This window comes from Cajanus cajan, chromosome 10 (genome assembly GCF_000230855.2).
Source record: "Cajanus cajan strain Asha chromosome 10, NIPB_CcT2T_4, whole genome shotgun sequence".
Taxonomy (NCBI): domain Eukaryota; kingdom Viridiplantae; phylum Streptophyta; class Magnoliopsida; order Fabales; family Fabaceae; genus Cajanus; species Cajanus cajan.
In genome coordinates this window covers 33,648,080-33,673,251 of record NC_138526.1, presented here as the reverse complement: position 1 = coordinate 33,673,251, position 25,172 = coordinate 33,648,080, and the positions used below count along the sequence as shown (strand labels likewise).

Here is a 25,172-nt window from a genome sequence, read left to right as displayed (position 1 = left end):
AAGCAAGATTCTGAGGTAACTAGGTGTGACACCAAGGTACTTTTGTGATTGTCATTGTTTCTGTTATTCCTATCCTTTAATCAAATTAATAAACTTTAATTTGTTTGAAAAATGTGAAATTTGGTACTGAACTTCCTTGTGATATTTGGGGTGTCTTATTGGAAGAACAATTAGGGGATGAGCCTTGTTTTGGTGGAAATGAAGGATTAATGATAGAGTTTTAGCTTAGAAAGATATTATCTGTGTTATTGTTATAATTTGTTTGCTTAGGAAGATATTATCTATTGCTATTACAGATAATATCTTGTATTTAAATTAAATTTTTAAGTTTGTTAGATAAAAGGATAAGATTGGAGCAGTTTGGCCTTTTATCTCTATACATACAGGGTGTAAGAGGAACTTCAATGAATCAGTATACAGTATTTTACAGGAAACAACCTTGGCTTTATGGATGTTTCACACTTTCACTTGTTCCTTTGTTCCGTTATTTTTATATCTATTGTGTATTAGTGAAATTGGCTAAAAACATCTCAACTAATTGGGATTATGATACCTAACTGTAAATGAAAAATAAAGAGCTGAATCTATACCAATACTAGAGTGTAGAGCATGGCTGGTTAGTTTTTTCCGGTGAAAACAAAATATTGAGGGTAAATAGAAGTGTATGACTAAACAAAATATTGAGGGTTAAATTAGAAAATTTACGTACAACGCACACAAAATTGACAAAAATTGATATCATATGAGTTATAAACTCAGTGTTACACACATTGAAAGTGTTTACATTAAGTGTTTAAATACTAAAATTGACTAACCTTTGAATGGATAAAACAAACAATAAAATATGACTAAGTTAATAAGTAAACATTACTTTGGTGCATAACTTATTTTTTCTGAACATAAGTAACCTTTAACCAAACTTATAGATTAAATAGAAAACTGTAGAGATTTTAAAATATTTAATCATGTAGAAAATCTCAACTAATAACACTCTTCCTTGAGATTTTTCTTCATCATTTCAAGTTTTGATCTCTATCATCGATCCTCTATACTTCTTTGTTGGATCACCTTCAAGTAGACGAGTATCAAAAGTCATAATATTCCTTAGCTTAACGCTAATTAGATCATCTGAAAATATATTTACAATTGTCTTAATCCATTTTTTAAAGATCTTTTTCATGAGAGTTGCAACAATATTATCAACATTGTTCTTCTTCGTAAAACTTATTGAAATGATAAGAAGAAATATAATAATTTCAACTAAATTTTTCAAATATTTTTTTTTCTCCTCCTTTAGCCAAAGCCATGACTATGATTGTTGTAGCTATTATGACTCATAAAAAATGATTCCCCATAAATTTCACTTTTTTTTTTTAAAGTTGGGTTGTGTCTAAAGATCACCTTCTCTTGAGTAGCTTTTATTCTGAACCTATTTGAATCACATTTAAGAGTTTGAAATGTCTCTTTAAGTGTCTCATTCTTCAAATCTCCATCTTTATTTAAAACAACATGCTTGGCTTTTTTCTTCCATTCTATTAGAAAAATTTTATCTCTCATTTTAATGAACATAAGCTCACACTCAAAAGGGTAAAAAATAGTGCATCCCATATTTTTAAAACACAAAGAATAATTCTTTTCAAGAATTTGTCACACACTAAAAAAGGTTTTGATTTATTTTAGACACAAATAAAACATCTTAAATATATTTGATACCTAAAGGAGTTTCAACAACAACAACTCCTTTACCTTTGACATCAACACTTTTTCCATTGCCTATGGTGACTTTGGAGATTTGGGATTGATTTAATTCCTTGAAAACTTATTTACTATTTACGAGTCATGCCTCTTTTCATGAGTCATATGATTTGTGCATATACTGTTTACGAGTCATGCCTCTTTGTTATTGCTTGTTGAATAACAAGTAGCAACAAATAAGTATTTCTCATATTACTTTTCATGCTTCACAATTTGGGCTTGATGTTCTTGTGGGTTTGCTTTGTTTTTACAAACCTTTCCCACATTACCAAATTAATTGTAGGCCCTACACTTAATGTTTGACTTAAACCAACAAAAAATTTTCGTGTGGTTGTTCTTCTTACAATGATGGCATGGTGAAAACTTATTTTTCCAACCTTTTTCTTTGTTGTCTTCTTCCTATTTTTTGTCTCTTGTGTATGTCATAAAAGCATCTTCAATAATTTCTTTCATCCTTTAAGATCTTCTTTGTTTAGTGACTTGCAAAACATTCACAAGTTCTACAATTGATATTTTAGAAAATTCTTTATTTTCTTTAAGAGAGAAGATTTATGGATTCAAACATCTTCGAAAGACACATCAAGATTTTCTCAACAAATCTTTGATCACTAAGTTTTTCACCAATTAATTTTGATTTGGGTAACAACCTTCAAAAGTTTGTCAGTAAAATCTTTGGGTGATTCACTTTTTTCTTTTCTTTCATTTTTACAGCTTCAAACTCTCTCTTTAGGTTTAACATCTGTATTCTTTTCGTTCTTTCACTCCCTTGGAACTTCTCCTATAGCTTATCTCATACCTCTTTTATAGTTTCAAGAGTCAGAATCTCGATAAATATATCATCATGTAGTGTTTCCTATATAATGGCAAGAGCTTTTCCTTCGTTTGCCACTTCATCATTATGATTCCTCATTTGAGGTACTGTTGGATTTTTTGGTAATAGAGGTGGATTACTTCCAATTTTCACCATATCTCACAAACTTTGAGCTTTAAGATAAGTTTTCATTTTTACAGCCACAAGTGGTGATTTTCACCAACAAATATAGGAGGTGGAGGTAAAGAACTACTGTCGAAAGTCATTTTTGTGTTCGAAGTTTTTTTTGCTAATTTTTTCTCTCTTTTTTTCTTTTCTCTCTCACAAACCCTTGAAGATCAATGAAACTCTTAATACCATGTTGAAATCAGAACATGAAAAATAAAGGTGTATGACTAAACAAAATATAGAGATTTAGATAAGAATATTGATAAGTGTCAAGATTACTTAACGAAATTATTAAATTATGACACATATCTATCACAATTTTTTTAATAGAGGGATAAAATTTTAGCAAATATAAGTGGAATCAAAAAGGGGCCTTTAATTGAAATGATTGTATGGAGTGATTTTTTTTATTTTTATTTTTTTTATCACAATTCTCTTTTCTTTGGTAGATTTTGGAGATTGGAACAAGAAGGAGTCCCTGGAAGCAAACGGCTCAGCCCTTTCAAAGGGCTAAGCACTTTTGAGTCAGAGAGCACCCCAAGTGTAGCAGAGGAAAAGGGCTCAGTGCCTCAAAAGGGTTGAGCGGTTTTGTCATTGAAAGAGGAGTACTCTCTCTGCCTCCCAAGCACTCAGCGGATTTAAAGAGCTTAGCCCTTTGGATTCCTTTATGACGAAGTATTCTCCAGGCGCTCAACGATTTTGAAGCGCTGAACAATTTCTTCTCTTTCCTGCCTGCCCTATTTTATACACAACACCTATAAAAGGATTGTGGGGAGAGAAAAAGAGGTTGTAAGGGGTTGCACAAAGGAAGAACAGAGGACAACACATAAAAGAGGATACCCTAGAGCACGTGGGAACAAAGTTCTTAGGAGAATCTCTTTCTTCTACCTTTCTCCTTTCTATTTTCACTTAGTGATCTCTTCTACCATGGAGAGCTAAAGCTTTTTGGTTGGGATTGAATGTAATATTCATCGAACTCCTGTGTATTCCTTTTTGATTCATCTATATATATTACATCTATTATTCAGTGCCAGTGATTTGGATTCTGTTTTTAATGCTTTGATGAACTAATCTTTCATCATTGATCTTGGATTTAGAATTTGGTTAGAAAATGTCTTCTGAATCTAGTTTTGAAACGAATCACCTATTAGTTTTGAGAGCTAGGAATGGTTTTGAAACTAATAGTTGTAACAAGTTATGATTCTTAATGCAAGATGTTTAATTGGATAAAGTGATGATCATTCATTAGGTTAAATATCTTAGAATTTCTGATGTCAAGGAATTGGCTCCGAATGAATATAGAGAACTCAATTGCAATGAGTAATGAAATTATTTGCAAGAATCGTTAGGAATACATAGAAAGGAGATTGACAAAGTTTAATCCCAACTGTTTATTACATATGCTTTTCTTAAATTTAATTCGGTTATGATTACTTGAGTTTAAATTACTGCTCACATCAAATATTTAACATGTTGGAATATTCAAACTTTGAATTAACAAGTAGCAATTAGTATAATAGAAATCAAGATTTACTTCACAAGTCTTTGAGGATCGACAACCTTATACTACAGAGACTTGAGTGCATTTGCTCAGAAAACTAACAAAAATATGCATCATTACACATACTAAATGGGCAAATACTGATATGACATATTTGAGTTATGAATTTAGTTTTGTACACATTAGAAATGTTAACAACAAGTGTTTAACTACTAAAAATGACTAATCCCTAATTGAATAAAATAAATAGTAAAATATGACTAACCTAATAAGCAAACATTAATTGTCTACATAACTTATTTTTTCTGAACAAAAGTAACTTTTAACCAAATTTACAAATAAAACAAAAAATTACAAAGATTTTAATATTTTTAATTATGACAATGAAAAAATTTCAACTACCATCCTTTTTCATAAATACTTATAAGCATTTGCAAAAATAGAAATTTATATATATTTTTTGAGTTACTTAGGAATCTAGAATATCACTCGACAATAAGTTAAAGATCAATTACTAAAATTTATTTATAAAAAGATTAATATTTGAGAAACTATCTATGATTAATTTTTAGAGATAGTAAAATTCATTTATCAAAGGATTAACTTTTTTTTTTGAGTTACTAATACCCATTTATAAAGGTTGTTATATCATATCATTAATTTTTTTTTCCCAATCAACGCGTTGTTTGAAAAATTATCAAAGATTAATTTATTGGATTAAATTTTTACTTGTTAAGTAATATTTTAAGACTGTCGTATGTGTGTGGTTGTTAATTACTTCATCTTACTATTTCGTCCTAGATTACTTTTATGTTCAGTCCTATAGGCTATTTTTCAGTTTTTCCTTCTCTCTATCTCTTTCCTAGTTCCTTCATATCCATCCAACAAGCAGGTGGCACTTTACAATTTCTCTTACCAACCCATCAATCAATTATATATTTTTGGGACAATTCTAAGGAAAGTGTCAAAGGATACGACTGATAAACATGGAAGGATATTTTTCGAGAAGACACGACAGTTGTTGCTTACATAAGCCATGACACATGGTGAGGGATATGGGGACTGTACTCTCCACATTTAGACATGGAAGGTCGTAATCCTAGAGCTTAGAAATTAACATGCTTGTGTAGAAATCCACGAAAGGAAAGTAATAGTAAAGAAAATTCTACAAGACACGATGACTTGTCCAAGTTAGTATCTCCACAAAGACCCCACAAAGTGTGAACATGAAAAGCGTGTAATAAACTTATTGGAGCTAAACTAGAAAATTATTTGATTACGTAAAGTAGTGCACAGTACATATTGACTCATAAAAGTCACGTATTCATTGTCTCAAGTCCAAAACTCGCTACAAATAAGCTGGTCTTAACATTCATTCGCACCACAAATCATTTTTCTATATCAAACTTCTTATCCTTCTTTCTTTGCTCTCCTTTAACTCAACCATGGCAGATGAGATTGTTCTGCTAGATTTCTGGCCAAGTCCTTTTGCGGCGAGGGTCAAGATTGCCCTTGCTGAAAAGGCCATCAAGTATGAGTCCAAAGAAGAGGACGTGATCAGTAACAAGAGTCCTCTGCTCCTCCAAATGAACCCGGTTCACAAGAAAATCCCAGTTCTCATCCACAATGGCAAGCCCGTTTGTGAATCTCTCATTGCTGTTCAGTACATTGAGGAGGTTTGGAATGACAGAAATCCTTTGTTGTCTTCTGATCCTTACCAGAGAGCTCAGGCTAGATTCTGGGTTGACTATGTTGAAAAGATGGTACCCTCATGTGTTTCATTACTTCTATCGTTACTTATAATTATTTAAATATTGTTTTTATATTATGATTTTTAAGTAAAGAGAAATGTGATTTAATCCGTTATTTTACTGATATAAAGATGAGTTAGATTAAAGATCACATTTTAAGATGATATAAAAATTTTAGTTATATTATTAATTATTGTTTGAGTATTATTAGATTATTTATAAATATTTAATTATAAAAGTTTTATCGTTCCAATTTTTTTTATGAAAGGAATATGTTAAAAATCTCGTATTAATTAATAATATTGTTAAAATAATATATTTAAGTGAGAAAAATTACCATCTTATAATTCAGTTTTATAAATAATATATGTGAACTAATTTTAAAAATTTTAGGATCTAACTTAGTGTTAATTCTCAATGTCGAATAGATATATGAACATTGGAGCAAGTTTTGGACATCAAAAGGAGAAGAAATGGAAATTGCCAAGAAGGAATTCATAGAAGCCCTTAAATTGTTGGAGGATCAACTAGGAGACAATACTTATTTTGGAGGAGACAATCTTGGTTTTGTGGACATAGCACTTGTTCCATTCTACTCTTGGTTCAAAGTCTATGATACTTTGGGCTACCTCAACTTAGAGAGTGACTGCCCCAAGTTTATTGCTTGGGTCAAGAGGTGCTTGCAGAAAGAGAGTGTTTCTAAGTCTCTTCCTGATCAGCATAAGCTTCACGAGTACGCTACGGAGTTAAGAAAGAAGTTAGGATTACAATAAAATTGACTTTTAGTGACATTTAATATAATTTTTAATAACAATAAAAATTATTGCAAAATCTTTTACTAGTATTTCCACATTAGTTACTATATGTAGTGTTGCTAAAATATTTAGTGAACAATTATTTTGTATGCTGGTAAAGACCCTTATAATGGTCGGGAAAAATGTAAAGTTTTTATGACATTTTTAGTGACATTTAATATTTTTGCTATTTTCATTAAAGTTTAAGAAATAATTTATAATACTCTTTAATTACTTTATCTCTAATCAATGTGAGACTTGTAAGATGATGGTTGTCCTCTATTTATATATTATTTAATTTTCTTATTTTTTTAATTGTCTTATCTCCTAAGAGACGTGAGACTTTCAAGGTAAGAGTTGCTATTTACTTACATACCCTTTAATTATTTTCAATTAGTAATCGATGTGAGACTTGAGTTTTTTTCTTATTTTTTTTAATTATCTTATCTCTTAAGAGATATGGTGGGACTTGCAAGGTGAGAGTTGCTCTCTACTTACATACTTTTTAATTAGATTTTTTCCAATACACCATCTCAAGTTTAGTACTTTTGAGTGTGATAATGGTGAGTAATCTAGTACTAACTTAAAATAGTGAGTTATAGGTCTAACTCAACCATACAAAACAAATTTCTAAGGTGAGAACTATTATCCGCTTATATACTCTTTAATTATTTTATCTTTAGTCGATGTGAGACTCAAGTTTTTTCCAATAAATAATTATCACCAATAATAAATTTTGATGTGATATAAATACATTTTTAGTGGCTATTATATATTAGTTATTAATATTTTTATTAAATAATAAAATAGAGACAATTAATTTATTGTCATTAAATAATTATTAGTAATAATAAATTTTGTTATATTATAGGAATTGAATAGATTGAAACTTAATGATCGTTGTGAAGTATTGGTCTCGCATGGTCATTCTTAACCTTTCAATAAAATAATATATTTGTGTAACTACTTTGAAATTGGTCTTCCATCGATCATTCTTGACCTTTCAATAGAATAATAATAGTATTGGTCTTCCATCGGCATAAGTGTGGGCACTCTATGTGCCAAACTTCATGCTTTCTGTGGGAATGTGTAGGTTTCGAAAAATTTCTTATGTATCTTTCATGTGATTGTTGGTTCTTTTCTACATTATTATATGCTAGAATCACTTGGTGTTAGTGTGTGATATATGAAACTATTTTTTTACGTCATTGTTATTGCTTTCTTTGTACAATGGGATCAATATTAGAAAGAAGAAACAAACTTGTGAGTTCACAACTTCCATAATAAGGCATGTAAGTTGCAATCCTGGTCAACATCTTGGATGTGGCCAGCTTGTGGGCATACTATTAATGTTCCATTTACCTTTGACCTGTGTTTACTATTATCGACTAATCACCAAAAATATACTTGTTCAGTTGTTCCTAAAACATATAAGACATGAACTCAATGCCAAGTTTTGCTGTTCGAAGGGAAAATTTCTCATCCTTAATCCACTACTAGAAAAGTGTCATTTTCTTGCGAATTTTCCTGTAAAACAATATTTGCAGAAATTTTTTGCGAATTTTCTTGCAAAAAAAATATTCGAAGAAATTTTTTTGCGAATTTTCCTGCAAAAAAAAATTCGCAGAAATTTTTTGCCAATTTATTTGCGAAAAATAATTTACAGATATTTCTTAAAAATTTTGCTACAATTTTAATAATCATAGAAATTTTTTTCCATGGTAAAAATTTGTAAAAAATATTGTAAGAATTTTATTTTGTTTCTTGTAGATTTTCTTGCAAAAATAAATTCGCAAGTAATGTTTACTAAATGGTAGAAAAATTTTGTAGGTAACTTTTCCTGCGGATTTTCCTGCAAATTTTAATCCGCAGGAAAAATAAAAAAAATATTTAAATTTATAAGTTTAATATTTTAAAAAAACTTCAAGTCCCACATCGATTGAAAATAAAACAGTTAAAGAGTATATAAGTTGGGGCAACACTTACCTTACAAGTTGATTTGTATGGTTGAGTGTTAAACTTATAATTTACAATCTTTGAATTTAAAAGATTATGTATCACATGCTAGCTGGAGGCATGGAAACAAATGCTTCGGATGAATTCATTGTGAGCATTTGAAAGTTAAAAAATTATTGATAGAATTTATAGTAATTTCTTTAATTTTTTTCGTAAAAATATTCCTGCAAAATTTCTTGCGAAAAAATTCGCAAGAAACTTTCCTGCGAATTTTCCAGCAAATTTTTTTTGCAGGAAACTTTCTTGCAAATTTGTTTTTGCAGGAAACTTTCCTACGAATTTTTTTCGCAAGAAATTTCACAAGAAAATTTCCTGCAAATTTTAAAATTCGCAAAAATATATTATCTACAAAGGTATTACGTGCAGATAAAAATTCACAGAAAAATTTGCAGGAACAACGTTTCCTACGAATTTTTATGAAAAATTTGCAAGAAAAATCGCATATAATAAGAGAAATTCTGGTAGTGATCATTTTGTTTATTGAGCTATGTCTTAGGCATTCTAATCATTGAACATGATAACCTTAACTTCAAATTTGAGTATACACCAACACCAAAAGTGTATCTTTCATGAGTCAGTCCTACATTCATGATAAGTTGGGGGTTGATTGACGTTATGTATAAGTTGTGCACTTGTGATAAATAAAAAAATTTCTTCGTTAGTTGTTTCTTGCACTAGTCAATATTATTGTTTCAATTCTCTCATTTGTTTGCCACTAATTGAAGTGACTCAATGTTAGTTAAAGAAACTACTCAATTTGGCGTTTAGATATTGATGTTTGGATGTCAATAACTTGTTCGGTATTTATAAGATGTGAGTTCGTTGGTATTCAAGATTTTTCTCTATCATAATTAATTATTTTAAAGTTTCTATAATTTATTATTTTGTTTGTAAATTTGATTAAAGGTTATTTATGTTCATAAAAGTAAGTTGTATAGATAAGTGATATGTGCTTGTTAGTTTAATTATATTTTACTATTTGCTTTATTCAATCATGGGTTAGTCAGTTTTAATATTCAAATACTTGTTGTAAACACTTTTAATGTGTGTAAATAAGTTCATTACTCAAATAAATCAGATCAATTTTTGACTCCTGTTGTATATGTGAAGTTCCAGATTTTTTTAATCTCGATCTCTTATATTTGTTCTTAATCATACTCCTGTTTTTCATGTTTTATTTTCAATATGGTAGGGTCTATGAGAGAATGAAACAAACTTAGAGGAAAAACCAACAAGAAAACCTATACAAAAAACACGTTCAAACACAAAATTGGCTTGCGACAGTAGTTAACCTCCACCTCTATATTTGAAATTGAAAACTATCAACTGTGGGTTGCATAAATAAGAAATTATCTCATAGTCCAAAGTTTGTGGGTTATGATGGAAAATGGAATTAATACACTTCCATTACCAACATTAATTCAAATCAGGAGTCATAATGATGAGGTGGCAAAAAAAGAAAAACTCTTACACAACACCACACGATGATATATTTATCAAGTTTCTAATCACTAGTACAGAATATACATTTTACGTCGGTTATTTTAGGGATTTTACGTCGGAAAAACCTCCGACGTCGAAGCGGGAGATGTAAATTTACGTCGGGGTGCGAAAATTGACGTAAATTTACGTCGGACATTACAAGGTCCGACGTAAAAAGATAAAAAATTAAAAAAAGAAAAAGAAAAATGACTGCAAGCAGAAACGGGCCGTTCTGGTTGGAGAACGGCCCGTTCTCCAAGCAGAACGGCCCGTTCTCCAAGCAGAACGGCCCGTTTTGCAAGGAGAATGGCCCGTTCTAAATGGAGAACGGCCCGTTCTGCATGGAGAACGGCCCGTTCTCCAACCAGAACGGCCCGTGCTGCAACCTGGACTTGGTCACTTCCTTCTCCAGCTTCAAAAACTCAGAATGCAACGCAAACATTACCTTCTTATTCCCGTGAACACACTCAGCAGAAGACGCCACCTCATAGAACTAAATAAACAAAACGAAGATTTTGCACAAAGAAAGTAGCAAGTAGAAGAAGATGGGTTACCTTAAAGACCCTCACGAGGACAAATGCAACCGCCCCAGAAAACTCCATGTGGATCATGGTGAGCGTAATGGGGAGGGGAAAGTTGAAGTATTTGGGTGAAAGAACCCACTGCCCCAAGACATGAAAAAATCCATTTTTTTCAGTGAGAGGAGTTTGAGGAGGAGGCGGAGGGATTTCTCGCTGGCCTCCATTGCACAACGCGCGGGAGATGAGTTTGGGTTTAAATTTTTGATTTCTCGATTGGATTATTTACGTCGGCCCTAGTAGGATCCGATGTAAATAATTTAACTAAAATTACGGACCATGCTACCGTGTTTTTATTACGTCGGGTGTTTGTATGTCCGACGTAAAATGGGTGACGTAGTATCCTAATTTTCCACTAGTGAATTCTTGAAACTACAAAAAAGGCAAAAGATGAGTTGTAGGAGGAGTTCCAAGGGAGTCAATAAATGAAAAGAATCTAGGTGTTAAACCTAAGGAGAGAATTTGAGGTGATAAAAATGAAATAAATTGAATCTATCAAAGATTTTACTAACAAACTTTTGAAGATTGTTACCCAAACTAGATTACTTGATGAAAAACTTAATGAGAAATGCGTTGTGGAGAAAATCTTGGTGTGTCTTCTAGAGATGTTCGAATCCAAAAAACTCCTCTCTTGAAGAAAATAAAGAATTTTCTCAAATATCAATTGCAAAACTTGTGAATTCTTTACAAGCCATTAAACAAAGATGATATTTGAGGATGGAAGGAAATATTGAATGTGTTTTTTTAATATACGCAAGAGGCAAAAATTAAAAAGGCAACCAAGAAAAAGGTTGGAAAAACAAATTCGTACTGTACCGCCATTGCAAGAAGGACAACCATACTAAATTTTTTTGTTGGTTTAGACCAAGCATTAAATTTAGGCTTTGCAATCATTTTGGTCATGTGGAGAAGATTTGTAAAAGTAAAAAAAAAATCATAAGAACATCAAGCTCGAATTACAGAACATGAAAAGCAACATGAGAAATATTTATTTGTTGCTATTTGTTATTCAACTAGTAATAGCAAAGAGACATGATTTGTAGATAGTGGATGCACAAATCATATGACTCATGATGTTGCAATTTTCAAGGAATTAAATCAATCTCAAATCTCTCAAATCACCATTAGAAAGTGTTTATGTTAAAGGTAAAGAAGTTATTGAAACTCCTTAAACTATCAAATAAATTTTAGATGTTTTATTTGTGCCTAAAATAAATTAAAACCTTTTGAGTATGAGACAAATGCTTGAAAAGAATTATTCTTTGTGTTTTAAAAATATGGGATGCACCATATTTGACCATTTCAGGTGTGAGCTAAAACTTTTTCAATAAAGTAGAAGAAAAAGGCCATATATGATGTTTTAAAGAAAGATGAAAGTTTAAAAGATGGGTCCATGAGGAGACATTTTAAAAATTAAGATGTGATTCAAATGAGTTCATAGTAGAAATTATTCAAAAGAAGATGACCTTTGTACACATGTTTAAAGAGAAATTTTTTTAAATTTTTTTTAAAAAATTTATGGAGATCCTTTTTTATAGGTCATGAAAGTTGAAACAATCATGGTCATGACTTTAATTAATAAAAAAAATTTGATTAAAAAAATTTAGTTGAAATTATTTCACTTCGACTAAAAGAGCATGTTGCACTGGGTCACAAATATCCATTGAAAATAATAAGTAGCAAAACCAAAGGCACATCTAAGTGCACTTTTGTAAAGCCATACATTATTCAAAAGATAGACCACATAGGTAACTAGAAGCAATATTTTTCTATAGGCACCCTCTCTAATCTACGCATAGTTCAAATCCTTTCTCTTTTTGAGAAACAAACTCTTTGGCCCTCTTTTCCTCGGGAAAAAACTTGGACACAGTCTCTTTTAGAGTGCACCTCTTGGACCAAGCAATGATTTTAGGGCACCGTGCCTCGTTGATGAAATTGTCACATATATTATAGTTATGATAATAACATATCAAAGTAATAAGTGCAACATCCACAAGGCCAAGGTTGTCTCCACCAAAATAAGGCTTGTCCCCTAGTTGTTCTTCCAATAACTTCACACCTTCCAAGAATTCTTCCTTGGCAGCTTCTTTCTCTTCTCCTTCACTTCTCCAAATCCTCGAGGCAATCTCATACATCTATTTCACAGTGGATGTCATTGAAAAATTAAGATGGTTATTATACCGTATGGTGACCGACCCGACCGAACACCCGAGCCCATAGCTGAACGGCCCGAGCTCACACGCCCGTAACCGAAACTGCCGACCACCCGAGAACACCGACTACTCACGAACGAGACGTGTCGGTTGCCTCGGTCCAGACACGAATTTACACCAGGATGATTACGGAGAGATTAATTTACATAATGTGCCGATTTATTCCCCTAATTCTCTGGGGCCCAGTCCCTAATTACGGCCCAATAAGAAACACTATAAATAGACCCCCTTCGAGGTACGTAACCAACTTTCAACTACCGCATTTATTACGCCGAGCACTTACTTGAGCGTTGGAGTGTCTTTGCAGGCACACCCCCTTTTCACATCGGACTACCCGGATAGGAACGAGAACACCGAGACCCAGGATCAGACCAGCTATAACAAGGATAATTGGAGTGTGTATCCTAACACAGGAACATTTGGCGCCCACCGTGGGGCCGAAGAGACGTTTCAGCCCCTCTTAACTCTACAACTGAGACCGAGACATGGTAGTAACGCGCAAAGGACAATCGACATCGACTCAACCGATCCCTAACACCGAGAATAATCCTATCATGACCGGTCAAGAAGATACTCGTATGGAATGCCCCAAACACAACCGGAACCAGTGATACAAGAAGTTCGACCTAACTCCGACCATGCCCAACCCGATCTTCAGGATGACTTGCGCGCATTGCATGAGGAAATGGCCGCTATCCGAAGACAGAGAGAGACCGGAACCAATGCACTCTTTTCCTTGACCGACTCTTTTTTCCCTAAGGAGGGTTTTGGGTCGGCAAGGTTTTTAACGAGGCACTTCATTAATAAATTTCTAAATTTAGTAATTGTTTACTGTTTTGTTGTACACTTAGGCCGAGTACTATCACGCGCGACGAGGCCGAGCGATCCTCGGCCGGCCACTAAAACGGTGCACTCGAGCCCCATAGGTTTCCTTCCCGAGTACCCTCCTCGGCTAAGGATGTACCTAGGCCGAGCACTATGACACGTTAACGCCGAGCAATCCTCGGCCGACCACTAAAACGGTGCACTCGAGCCCCAGGTTTCCCTCCCGAGCACCCTCCTTGGTTAAGGATGTACCTAGGCCGAGCACTATGACACACGTTAACGCCGAGCAATCCTCGGCCAACCACTAAAACGGGGCACTCGAGCCCGCAGGTTTTCCTCCCGAGTACCCTCCTCGGCTTAGGATATACCTGGGCCGAGAACTATGATACACGCCAACGCCGACCACTCAAACGGCGCACTCGACCGGACACTGACATGCGACAACACCGAGCACTATCGTCGGGAGTACAGTTGTATAATTATAGCTAAGAGCACATCCTAACTGAATTATACGCCGCTTGATCCAACGCTAAGACCGAGCACTTTCATGCTAACCCCAAATCCAAACACGCTATGGCCGAGCTCTCTCGAACCGCACGCTATCTCTTTATCAAACGCATCAAATGTCAATCTATGCTAACTCACGAATTTCCGCCTTCGGCCAAGCATGCAAGTCGGGTTATTTTCACGATTATTGAATAAATATTGCATACATGGAAACGCGAAAAGAAATTTCATTAAAGTATGACCGACCAATTCGGCTATTTACACAAAATCCAAAATATATCGGCGCCAACAGCCAAAATTACAAAAAAGCACTAACGGCCCAGTTACAAAGAGCAAAAAATCCTAACACTACCAGACCCGACCCACTACGCCGCAGCCGAGCCCTCTAGATCCCCTTGGCCGACCACATCAATACATCACCTAAATTTCTAAAATTAAATATTGAACTAAAAGAATTGTAAATAATGATTCTATTTATGATTTACGTAATTGATTTGATTTTTTTATTTATTTTATAAATTTTAAATACTCTTATAAAGGACAATTCTACATTAAACATAGTTAGGCACAATATATTTATAATCTATAATTATAATAATAATATTAATGAAATGATAATTTTTTTAGTGTATAGATTTATTATTCAATTTTTTTTTATATAACTACGTTTTTCAAAATTATAATTTTTTTATCTTTTAAATTTCATATTAAAAATTATCTGCACTTATCAATTAACAATCTACTTTTTAAAAATTTTATTTTTTTTAAAAAAGAGAGAAGCATTTGTGTCTTTTCTCCTTAGTTATACATAACTGCCTCGTGGAGAAAGAATCATAAAAGTAACCAAAAAATAAGTACTTGCAGTTGAACCAGTGATGTAATCACTTACATCACGTTTTAAAAGTTGAATTTAGATCATTGAAAAATAAATTAAGAAAAGGAAAATATGTGAGAAGATATATATATATATATATATATATATATATATATATATATATATATATGAGGAGGGTTCAAACGATACTAGTGTAACTTTTATTAAGTGTTATACCGCTCAATAACTTTAAATTAAATATGAATTTTGTAAATTCAACTGTTAGAGAGAATTATAATAACATCGGTGTAACTTTTACCAAGTGTTACACATCTCAATAACTTTATATTAAATGCAAATTTTATAAATTCAACCGTTAAATTGAAAGTTCATATCTCTTAGATCATATATATACAAAATTTTATATTAATCCAAGATGATTTGATACTTCATTTTTATAAAACAAAATTGACGTAATATATTCATTTCAAAATACACTAAAATATGAATATATTGATTACCTTCAAATTGTTGTTCAATTTTAACAAAATTTGATATATACGTATAAAGTGATATGAATTTTCAATTTAATGGTCGGATTTACAAAATTCATAATTAATATAAAGTTATTGAGTAATGTAATACATAGTAAAAGTTAGACCAATATTATAACTCATCTATATATACTAGAGGGGCCGAAACATTTTGTGCCTCTAATAGTTATACACAAACACAAACAAATATTATAAATTATGAATAATTATTTTAAAAAAATAGAAGAATATTTTTTTTATATTCAAGAGATATAATTGTCTACTAAAAAGTAGAAAAAGATGTAGTCATTAAAATATATCATTTTTATAATATGTATAGTAAACACACGATAAGGTGAAAACAAGGTCATTATAACAAACTATTGTTTTGGGGATAATTGTGTTCTTTTCTCATTTTTGTGAATTTATTTTTTTAGTTTCTCTTTTTTTAAATTTTTTTTTTCAGTTCTTACCGTTGATTTTAAATAAATCTTTTGATTTATTTAAATCAACTTTTAAATTATTTTTAAATAGAAAAGGCAAAAGAAAAGAACGGTCACTTTTGATTTGAATATTATAACGAACGCAGTTGACGAAAAGTTGAATTGCTTACACTGCGCTTTACAGTTGAATTAGACAAAAAAAAGTGCACTCCTTCGAAAAAAGAAAAACTGATCTGAAGGTTATATAAATGTATGTTTATTACAAAATATTTTTTATTTATTAATAATCTATTTTAAAAAATTAATATTTAATAAATAAATAATTATGATAAATAACAACTAATTTAGATAAAAGATTACTCAATAACTATTCAATAACTTTATATTTAGATAAAAAAATATTTATTAATAACTTTATATTTATTAATAATTTAGATGTGTAACTTTTACCAAGTGTTACACATCTCAATAACTTTATATTAAATGCAAATTTTATAAATTCAACCGTTAAATTGAAAGTTCATATCTCTTAGATCATATATACAAAATTTTATATTAATCCAAGATGATTTGATACTTCATTTTTATAAAACAAAATTGACGTAATATATTCATTTCAAAATACACTAAAATATGAATATATTGATTACCTTCAAATTGTTGTTCAATTTTAACAAAATTTAATATATACGTATAAAGTGATATGAATTTTCAATTTAATGGTCGGATTTACAAAATTCATAATTAATATAAAGTTATTAATATATTCATTTCAAAATACTTCATTAGGTTTAGGGTTCAAGGTTTTATAGCTACTCCTTGTGAGCCTTGTAATCCCGTCAATTTCGTGATTCTTCTTGGCCGTTTTTATGTTCCAAATATTTGATTATCATTAATGGGATTTTGTCCCTGATATGGTGCATGCTAGGTTAAAGTTCTCGCCTCTAAGTCCCCAGTAAAGCTATATCGGATTGCAACCGAGTTGATGCCCATGGATGGTAACCAAAGCTCTTATCCCTCGATCCTCCAGGTATTTCCTCTCGGATTGTCATATCGGTGAAATGTTCATCATTAAACCATCTCGGCATAATTCCGGGACAGTACAGTTGTCCCACAGACTTAGCCTGTAAGGCGAGAAGACTCTTTAGTGTCCATCGGTAAACCATTTTGGCATAATTCTAGAACGGTACATTAAGTAATTATGTTGCATTATATTGACATTCACGTGACAATTTTTTTAAATTGATAAAATTTTATTGAAATTAAATATATTTTTATTTATTAAATTTTTGTTAATTTTTATTTTTTAATTCCTTAATTTTTATTATATAAATACTAACATAAAAGAGGCATTTTGTGACTCATATGTATTTTATTTAAAAATACAAATATAAGATTATATCATAACTTTTTTTGTAAAGGTAATAAGATTGTAACGACACACTGTAATCATCACACTTAACAGATCAACAACTAGTAGCAAAAATGACTAATTACTTACACTACAAAAAAATCAAGTTTTAGCGACCACCAAAATCGGTCGCTATTTAAGTAAAATCAGTCGCTATTTCATTTAGCAACCGAAATAGCGACCGAAAAAATCTGTCGCTAAAACCCTGGTCGCTATTTCAAATAGCGACCGAAATTTTTTCCGTCGCAATTTAGCGACTGAAAAATCAGTCGCTAGACAATAAAAATCCGTCGCTAAAATTTTGGTCTCCTAACTTCTAGAGACCAATTTTGCGACCGAATTTTTTGGTAACAATTTTCGTCGCTAATTTTTGTATTTATTTAATAAAAACATTTTATAAATCAGTCGCTAAATCGGTCGCTAAAAACTTAAATAGGTACGGATAAAATCGATCGCTATTTCGGTCGCTAAAAAAACTGAAATAGGTACGATAAAATCGGTCGCTATTTCGGTCGCTAAAAACTTGAAATAGATTCGGATAAAATCGGTCACTATTTCGGTCGCTAAAATATACCAGTATTTTTAAATTCTTTTTTAATTATAAATTTATACCTGTTAACGAATATGAAATTAACAATATATTTATTAATTTATAATAATAAACTAGAACATACTAAAAGACAAAATCTTATCGAAGAAGATTTATATTATAGTGAAAACTTAATAAAATATAAGTATGTCAATATAGTATGCTAAAAACACAATAATAACATAAAACGTTTAAACTTGAACAAAGTAATAGTCAAATACAATAAAATATCCTGAAACAAGTAAACTAAAGAAGCTTAATTAAGGGTCTTCTGCTAAGTCATCAAGAGCATCATCAACAACATGGTCAGGATCATCTGGGGTAGTACTCGGTGCAGGAGGGGTTGGCCTTAAAGGGTCAATGTTGAGATGGCATAGTATATACTGCATCTGCTCATCATGCTGTCGTATATGCTCTTCCAATGCTTTTTCCTTTGCTTCCTTTGCAGCAAGCTCAGCATTTAATTTAGTTATCCTATTTTGCATTTCTTCAACCACCCCTGCAGTGACTGGTGATGGCTGTGACTTAGAAGATTGTGGAAGTGTTGAGCGAATGAAATCATCAGTCAATCCAGCAAGCCCATACAAGTTTCCCTTCGGATTCTTTTTAACCACCTGCAAATAAACTTCATTATCACTAATACAAATAGAAGCAGAGCCCTCTGTGTCATCCTGTGTAGCTTGTTGCTTGACTTCAATTAGACGCTCCTTATATTTCTCCTAAAAAAATAAAAAATATTATTTCAACAAAAATTTCAAGGAAATAATATTTTAAATAATTCCTACTTCTACAACAGTAACCACCTAGCTATTCTAACTAACTGTTAGCTACTCTCTGACGCTGTGAAAAGCATAAAGTTACCAGTAATTGGCAAATGTTCAAATCCATATATATATCCATGATTCCAAGGAGCAGCATGCATTAACAAGAGAGTTACAATTTTAAGTTGAAGGGGCTACACCATAAAAACGTAAAAAACCATTACTTCATTTATTAAAAAATGGTAATGGTAGAACAATTAATCACAATTTGATTCCATTGAAATAAACTAATAAGGTTTGGTTATTGAACCCCACCACATGCTCTAACAAATAACCAGGGGCTTCCTCCAAGACAATCAATATAGTTTATGGAAGTTTTAGTGTAGACATGTCTATCACATGTCACTTTTGGTATAAAAAAAAAAGAATTGCAAAAAGTATAAAATGGTTATGTGATAACAGTACAAGAGCCGAATCAAATGTTCTCAAAACAGATAAACATATTTAAAACAAAAGGGCAACAATCAAGACAAAATTCAACATAATTACACCAGGCCTACAAAATACAGCACTCTTTTTTTTATGTGTTGTGCTTTATCAACAGAAATAAATAAACCAATATATTGAATTTAAAATCACCAAAAATTGGATTTATATACTTGATTGTAAAATCAACATGCTATAAATCTGACCAAAATTCTTCCCACCCAAGGAAAATAAAACTCAAAATACAGACACAAAAGTGAAAGCCAGTGAGAATCAAGAGTTCAATTTAGCCCTGAAATAGAAAGATTGTAAGTTAGGACAATCACCAGAAAAAGCCTTCAAAGACTATATTTTATATTACATTCTGTTCATTAATCAAACTGTTGTAGACATCTGGCAAGAGAGGCAAATCTTTCTTAAAATTGTCGACAAATTTCTCCAAAAAATCTTCATTAGTTATGCAAATAATGCCACTAAAGTGCACATTATTCTCAAGCAGACCTTTTGATTTCAAGATTTTGATTACCAAGAATCTAGGGATAATCCTCTTCTCCAAGTTGTACGCTACAACTAGAGGATATTCAACAATATCTTCTGATGGCCAACCCATATCCTTCCCAAGGAAACTCATTTTTTTGGTAAAATTCTCCTCTGACAACTTCATAAAATTGGGAAACTTTTGAAATGCTCTAAGAACCATTTCACGGTTCCAGCCCCACCTCTCATAAATCTCAAACCTTGATTCCACCACTACTTTGCTCTTAATTAGCATTTCTTCTCGTTTTTTTTAAATAATGGATTCGAGTGAACTTGTATTAAAATGTGTAATTGTTAGAAAATAATTTTAAAAGAAGACTATAAAAAACTAATCAGATTTTTAATTATAATTGCTAGGGTGATAACTATAAAGTAAAATAAACACTACATGGCCAGTGGCATGCCTAATGTGTAACTATACAACAGTCACACACATCAACAACATCACAAGACAAAATTGATCACAAACAAAAAGGAAAGTCAACAAAAATTACAGAATAAAACAGAACATGGAGAGGAACTTACAGCCACAAAACTTCTTTCACAGTCCTGAAATTTTTACATTTGCATTTGACACAAGGACATCTCTTGACATTGCCTTGGTTATGAAATTTCTCCTGACTAGTAACAAACTCTAGGAACTCAGCTACTCCGTTTACAAACTCAACCTTCAAACGTTTAGTAGCATCCAATCTATTATACATCCACCTTCGATTCTCGGGAATTTCCATTGATGCAAACTACCTACAACTTATCATAGGTTGAAGCTTAATAACAAAGTCAAAATAATGAGTTTAGACCCTATGTACTTGAAATTCAAGTATGCAAAGTGAATACAATCTCCACTAACTACTAAAATTGGCTAAACTAATATATAAATATTTATAAAAGCTATTGTATAATTAAGATACAAAAATGCACAATCATCACCAATGTAGCTATTGTATAATATATACAACAATAATTGTATATATATATGATAAAAATTATCTACACATAAGAAAACATGTGTGTGCATATAAGTTTTAACATAAATAAATCATGTTATAACAAAAACTCAATATTTACATGACAAAACTAAAATATGGCCAAATCCAGATGGAGCATCGTTGATCTTTTCCTTTGTGAAGATTGTAAAAAATAATAATATTTATTTCTATCGACTCTTTTCTTAAATAGTGAACAAATTAATTAATTCTACTTATATTTAAATCTGAAAAGTATGTTTTAAATCAAATTAATAAAATTGTTTTTAGCAACAACAATTTGTCATCTTGATATACTATCATAACTAGATTATGTCTGCATACATCTTTGGAAGCTTTCCCAAATTTGAATCAAGTGAAATCTATGACTCATGTTTAATGGATATTTCCTCTAAACGAAGTCGTCAAGGTTAATATAGAATAAGTTCAATCTAGTGAAAACCCAGATTCAAATTTTATGTTTTAATGTATTGCTTTACAATGATTCATTCAAGTGTAGAATAATTGGGTAGTATATCATTGAACTCGTTATTGTTTATTTTATTTTGTTTGGAGCAACATTTGAGTTCTATCCAAAAAAAAAAATTATATATAGGTTAATTATGTTTTTCATTTCTTTTTAAGTGTTACAGTTATATAATTTTAATTCTTAAAAGTTTTAATAAAAAAAAATTAGTCTTTCAAGAATTATGTACGATTTTGATTTTTTAATTTTTAATTGAGTAATTTTAATCTTTTAAATTATACAATTATAATACTTAATGAATAAAATTATCAAATTAAAATTTGATATTAAAATTGTATAATTATGATATTTGAGAAATAAAAATATAAATACATTAAGTCTTGTATATATATATATATATAATCAATTTAAAATGACTTTAATTATGTATATAATCTCAAATTATTAGTCCTTGAATTTTTAATCCAAATAAGCTCTAGTTGATGAGATTTTGACAAAAGAATTGCCGAGGTATATATCTCTAAAGAGAATAAGATTAAGTTGTTTTATTTCTCAAGTTATCTGAAAGCGACTTATGAATATGTCATTTTTTTTATGAGCTATACTAAACATTTGTATAAATATTTGTCTGAAGATTATATGCTAATATTTTTATGATGGCTTCGTTAACAGAGGACCCTGATTAAACAACAACACTTGTTTTTGTTGTGGTCTAAGTCCAACAATGGTTTCCATTACATGTAATGAGTCACTGTTACGGATAGATCTCTCCAGGTGACTCCTTAACAAACCTATAAGACAGGGCAAGGCTCCAGCTTCTATAATTATTCTATACTGTATGAAAGGTATTTTGGTTGTCTGTCATAAAATATAAAAAGCAACTTCCGTATTATCCTTGTGGACAGCTATTTTCTATACTGTGTAGTCTATTATGAACCCTGCAATATTAATTTTTGTGGTGTATCTTTGATAGTAGCAACTATGATTCTATTTTAAAATGTACAAGAGGATTCACTTGTTTTATTGGGACAGATATGATACCCACAGGTTGCTGAAACTGACACAATATTTGGTCTCATTCATACCTATATTGTATGCATTTTTATAGATAGATATGCAAATCATATGGCTGAGATCAAGCATGAAGAACAAGGGGGAAATATAAAGAAGCACTAAGTGAATTTAAGCCAACCTGGTGAGAAAGTGGAGAAAAACCTGACAAGGGTCTTAATCTTGTGTCTCCTTAACAAATCTATAAGACAGGGCAAGGCTCCAGCTTCTATAATTAGTTGCTGATGCGTTGGCTGTTTCATTATTAAGATAAGCAAAAATAAAATCGGAGTTAAATGTTAAAATCGGAGTAAAAATAAAAATATGAAATAAAAGAAAGAGAAATGGGTTAAAAAAAAACAAAATCATTTTCTTGGAAACAGGGGCCACACTGTGTTGATATTAATTAGGACAATATCTCAAATGTTTTAAAATAAGAATTCGTTTGTCAGCACAGCGAAAATCAAAAGTAGTTATTGAAGCAAGACTTTAATTTGATTAAAATTTTACATCAAAGGGAAACAAAAATGCACTTAAAATGTTATCTTGTTTTAAAAAGGAGCTATAAAAGAGAACCTTCAATACTTTTCCAATCATTTTATAATCTTTACACCATAAAAAGGCTTGTATAGGCATTTTATCTCCTCTGCAAGGGCATCAGCTGCATAAAACATCTGAGCCTCATCTCGCATAAATTCTTTCGTATAAACTTAAAACTACAAAATGTACAGTTCTGCCAAGTCAAAACTAAATGTGATAACTTCTATTATTCACTTTCAATAGCCAACAGCTGAAAACTAAATGCAATAACTTTGGATGTATCATGCATACGAAACATGAGTAATTTCTTTTTGTGCATAATGCTAACTGAAGTTTCAAGTTCCAACCAAACCAATGCTCTAACATCACAGCTAAAACAAGGGAGGAAATTACTGAATTGGGCTCCTCTAAGAGCAATTCCGTAAGGTTACTGTATCATGCTTGGCCTTTTTATGCATAATGCTAACTGAAATTTCAAGTCCCAAAACAAATTTTTCACTCTGGAATTTATGATTTACAAATCGATCAAAACACAATATTCAATGTAACGAGACAAAATGCGACTATTCTCTACTGTACTATTTTTTACCAAAAACAAAGTGGCGTCAGAATTCATGTTCTTGAATCATGAAAAATACAACATCTATTTCGACAATACTAGAATGCTAAAAAGGCCAGAATTCAAGGCTCACACACACGTGTGCAAGAAAAAGATACAGATTAAGATAATTAATATCAAGAATCCATTTCTTCTTAATAATGCGAGTGAATATGGAGGAAAACTTATAATGATAGGTTTAGGGTTTAAAAAACACACATTATAAGTCACAGTGGATTCCTTACCAAATCCTGCGACGTCGACAGAGACCCCGCCTTCAACCCGCTCGAAACCGCCGGTGACGAAACCCTCCAAACCCTAATTCTAAGTCCGTTTTATTTGTGTTTCTTGCACCCTTTTTTATTAAATACATTTCCTTTATTCTTTTTTTAAAAAATATTATTAAATATATTTTTTAACCTTCGTTTTTTTCACCTATCATGTTTATTATTTTTTTAATCATATTTCTATAATTTATTTTTATTATTTTATTATATATAGATAATATATATAATTTAGTATTTCAAAATATATTTAGGCTGAATATTTGTCATAAATAATTAAAATTTATAATAAATTATATAGATAAATATTATAATTGAATATATAAATTATATTTAAAATTTATATAAATTGATATTTAAAATATATAAATTATATATATATGATCAATGTATTTTAATTAAATTTTAAAGTAATATATAAGCTCTAATAATGGATGTTCCCATTTTCTGAATATGCAGAGACATATATTTTTGTTCTAAAGATTAATTAATTAAGTTAAATATAATTAAATGAAAAGGGAAAAAAAATTAAGTAAAAAATGTTAATTTTTTAAAAAACAATTAAGTGAAAAGGAAACGTTACTTTTATAAAATTAATTTTATTAAATAGAAAATAATTAAATAACATAAAAATATTAATTTTAAAAAATAAATTAAATATATTAATTATATCTTCTTAAAAATATTTTTATTTAATCACAAATTCTTGTTAATTATCGATTACAGTTAACTATATCTTCTTTAAAAAAAATACTACTTCCTTCCGTCTTTATATAGCTCCTTTTCATACACTATTTTAATTACATAAACTATATATTTTCTAAAAAATATTACTTTCGTTGAACATCTTCTTATACTTTTTGAATGGTAGTTCGATTAATTATACCTTCTCCAAAACATATGAAATGAAATATATACTAAATAGTTGTTTTTTAATGATGCTAAATTAAATATTCTAGTTATTTTATAATAAATTAAAATGAAAAAATAATTAAATATTTTAACTGATATTTCAAATGAAATATACTAAAATATTATAATCAAAAGAAATCTAGTATTAAATCAAAAGATTATAAAAATCATAACTAAAATTATAATAAATATTCTAATATTAAATATTGTATCAAAGAAATTGTTACAGATTTTAGATTTTATTTATTATGTTTTATAATCAAAGATATCTAATATTAAATCAAAAGATTATAAAAATTATAATTCAAATCCAGATAAATATTTTGATATTAAATTTATTATATATTAAAATTAATTAAAT

General features: G+C 30.6%; 2 protein-coding genes and 1 long non-coding RNA gene across 3 annotated transcripts; 1 reads left to right on the top strand and 2 right to left on the bottom strand.

The window, feature by feature from the left end:
• Positions 1–5,577: 5,577 nt before the first annotated feature.
• On the top strand, positions 5,578–6,970 carry LOC109805984 (putative glutathione S-transferase). The gene is made up of 2 exons (XM_020368303.3): positions 5,578–5,998; positions 6,415–6,970. The coding sequence occupies exons 1-2, from the start codon at positions 5,681–5,683 to the stop codon at positions 6,757–6,759; spliced, it is 663 nt and encodes a 220-aa protein (XP_020223892.2). The 5' UTR covers positions 5,578–5,680; the 3' UTR covers positions 6,760–6,970.
• Positions 6,971–12,640: 5,670 nt separating this feature from the next.
• On the bottom strand, positions 12,641–12,991 carry LOC109806165 (putative glutathione S-transferase). The gene has a single exon (XM_020368545.2). It carries the CDS (start codon positions 12,989–12,991, stop codon positions 12,641–12,643), a length of 351 nt encoding a protein of 116 aa, XP_020224134.2.
• Positions 12,992–18,171: 5,180 nt separating this feature from the next.
• On the bottom strand, positions 18,172–24,385 carry LOC145952568 (uncharacterized). The gene is made up of 4 exons (XR_014429996.1): positions 23,861–24,385; positions 22,620–22,731; positions 20,501–20,719; positions 18,172–18,910 (listed from the first exon to the last, which is right to left on the bottom strand). It is a non-coding gene; the product is annotated as an uncharacterized LOC145952568 (long non-coding RNA).
• Positions 24,386–25,172: the final 787 nt, after the last annotated feature.

Excerpts from the sequence above, each read along its gene's own strand:
- LOC109805984 (XM_020368303.3), top strand. The coding sequence starts at position 5,681 with ATGGCAGATGAGATTGTTCTGCTAGATTTCTGGCCAAGTCCTTTTGCG. Across the intron at positions 5,999-6,414 it reads TTGACTATGTTGAAAAGATG|ATATATGAACATTGGAGCAA; the intron begins GTACCCTCATGT and ends AATGTCGAATAG.
- LOC109806165 (XM_020368545.2), bottom strand. The coding sequence starts at position 12,991 with ATGTATGAGATTGCCTCGAGGATTTGGAGAAGTGAAGGAGAAGAGAAA.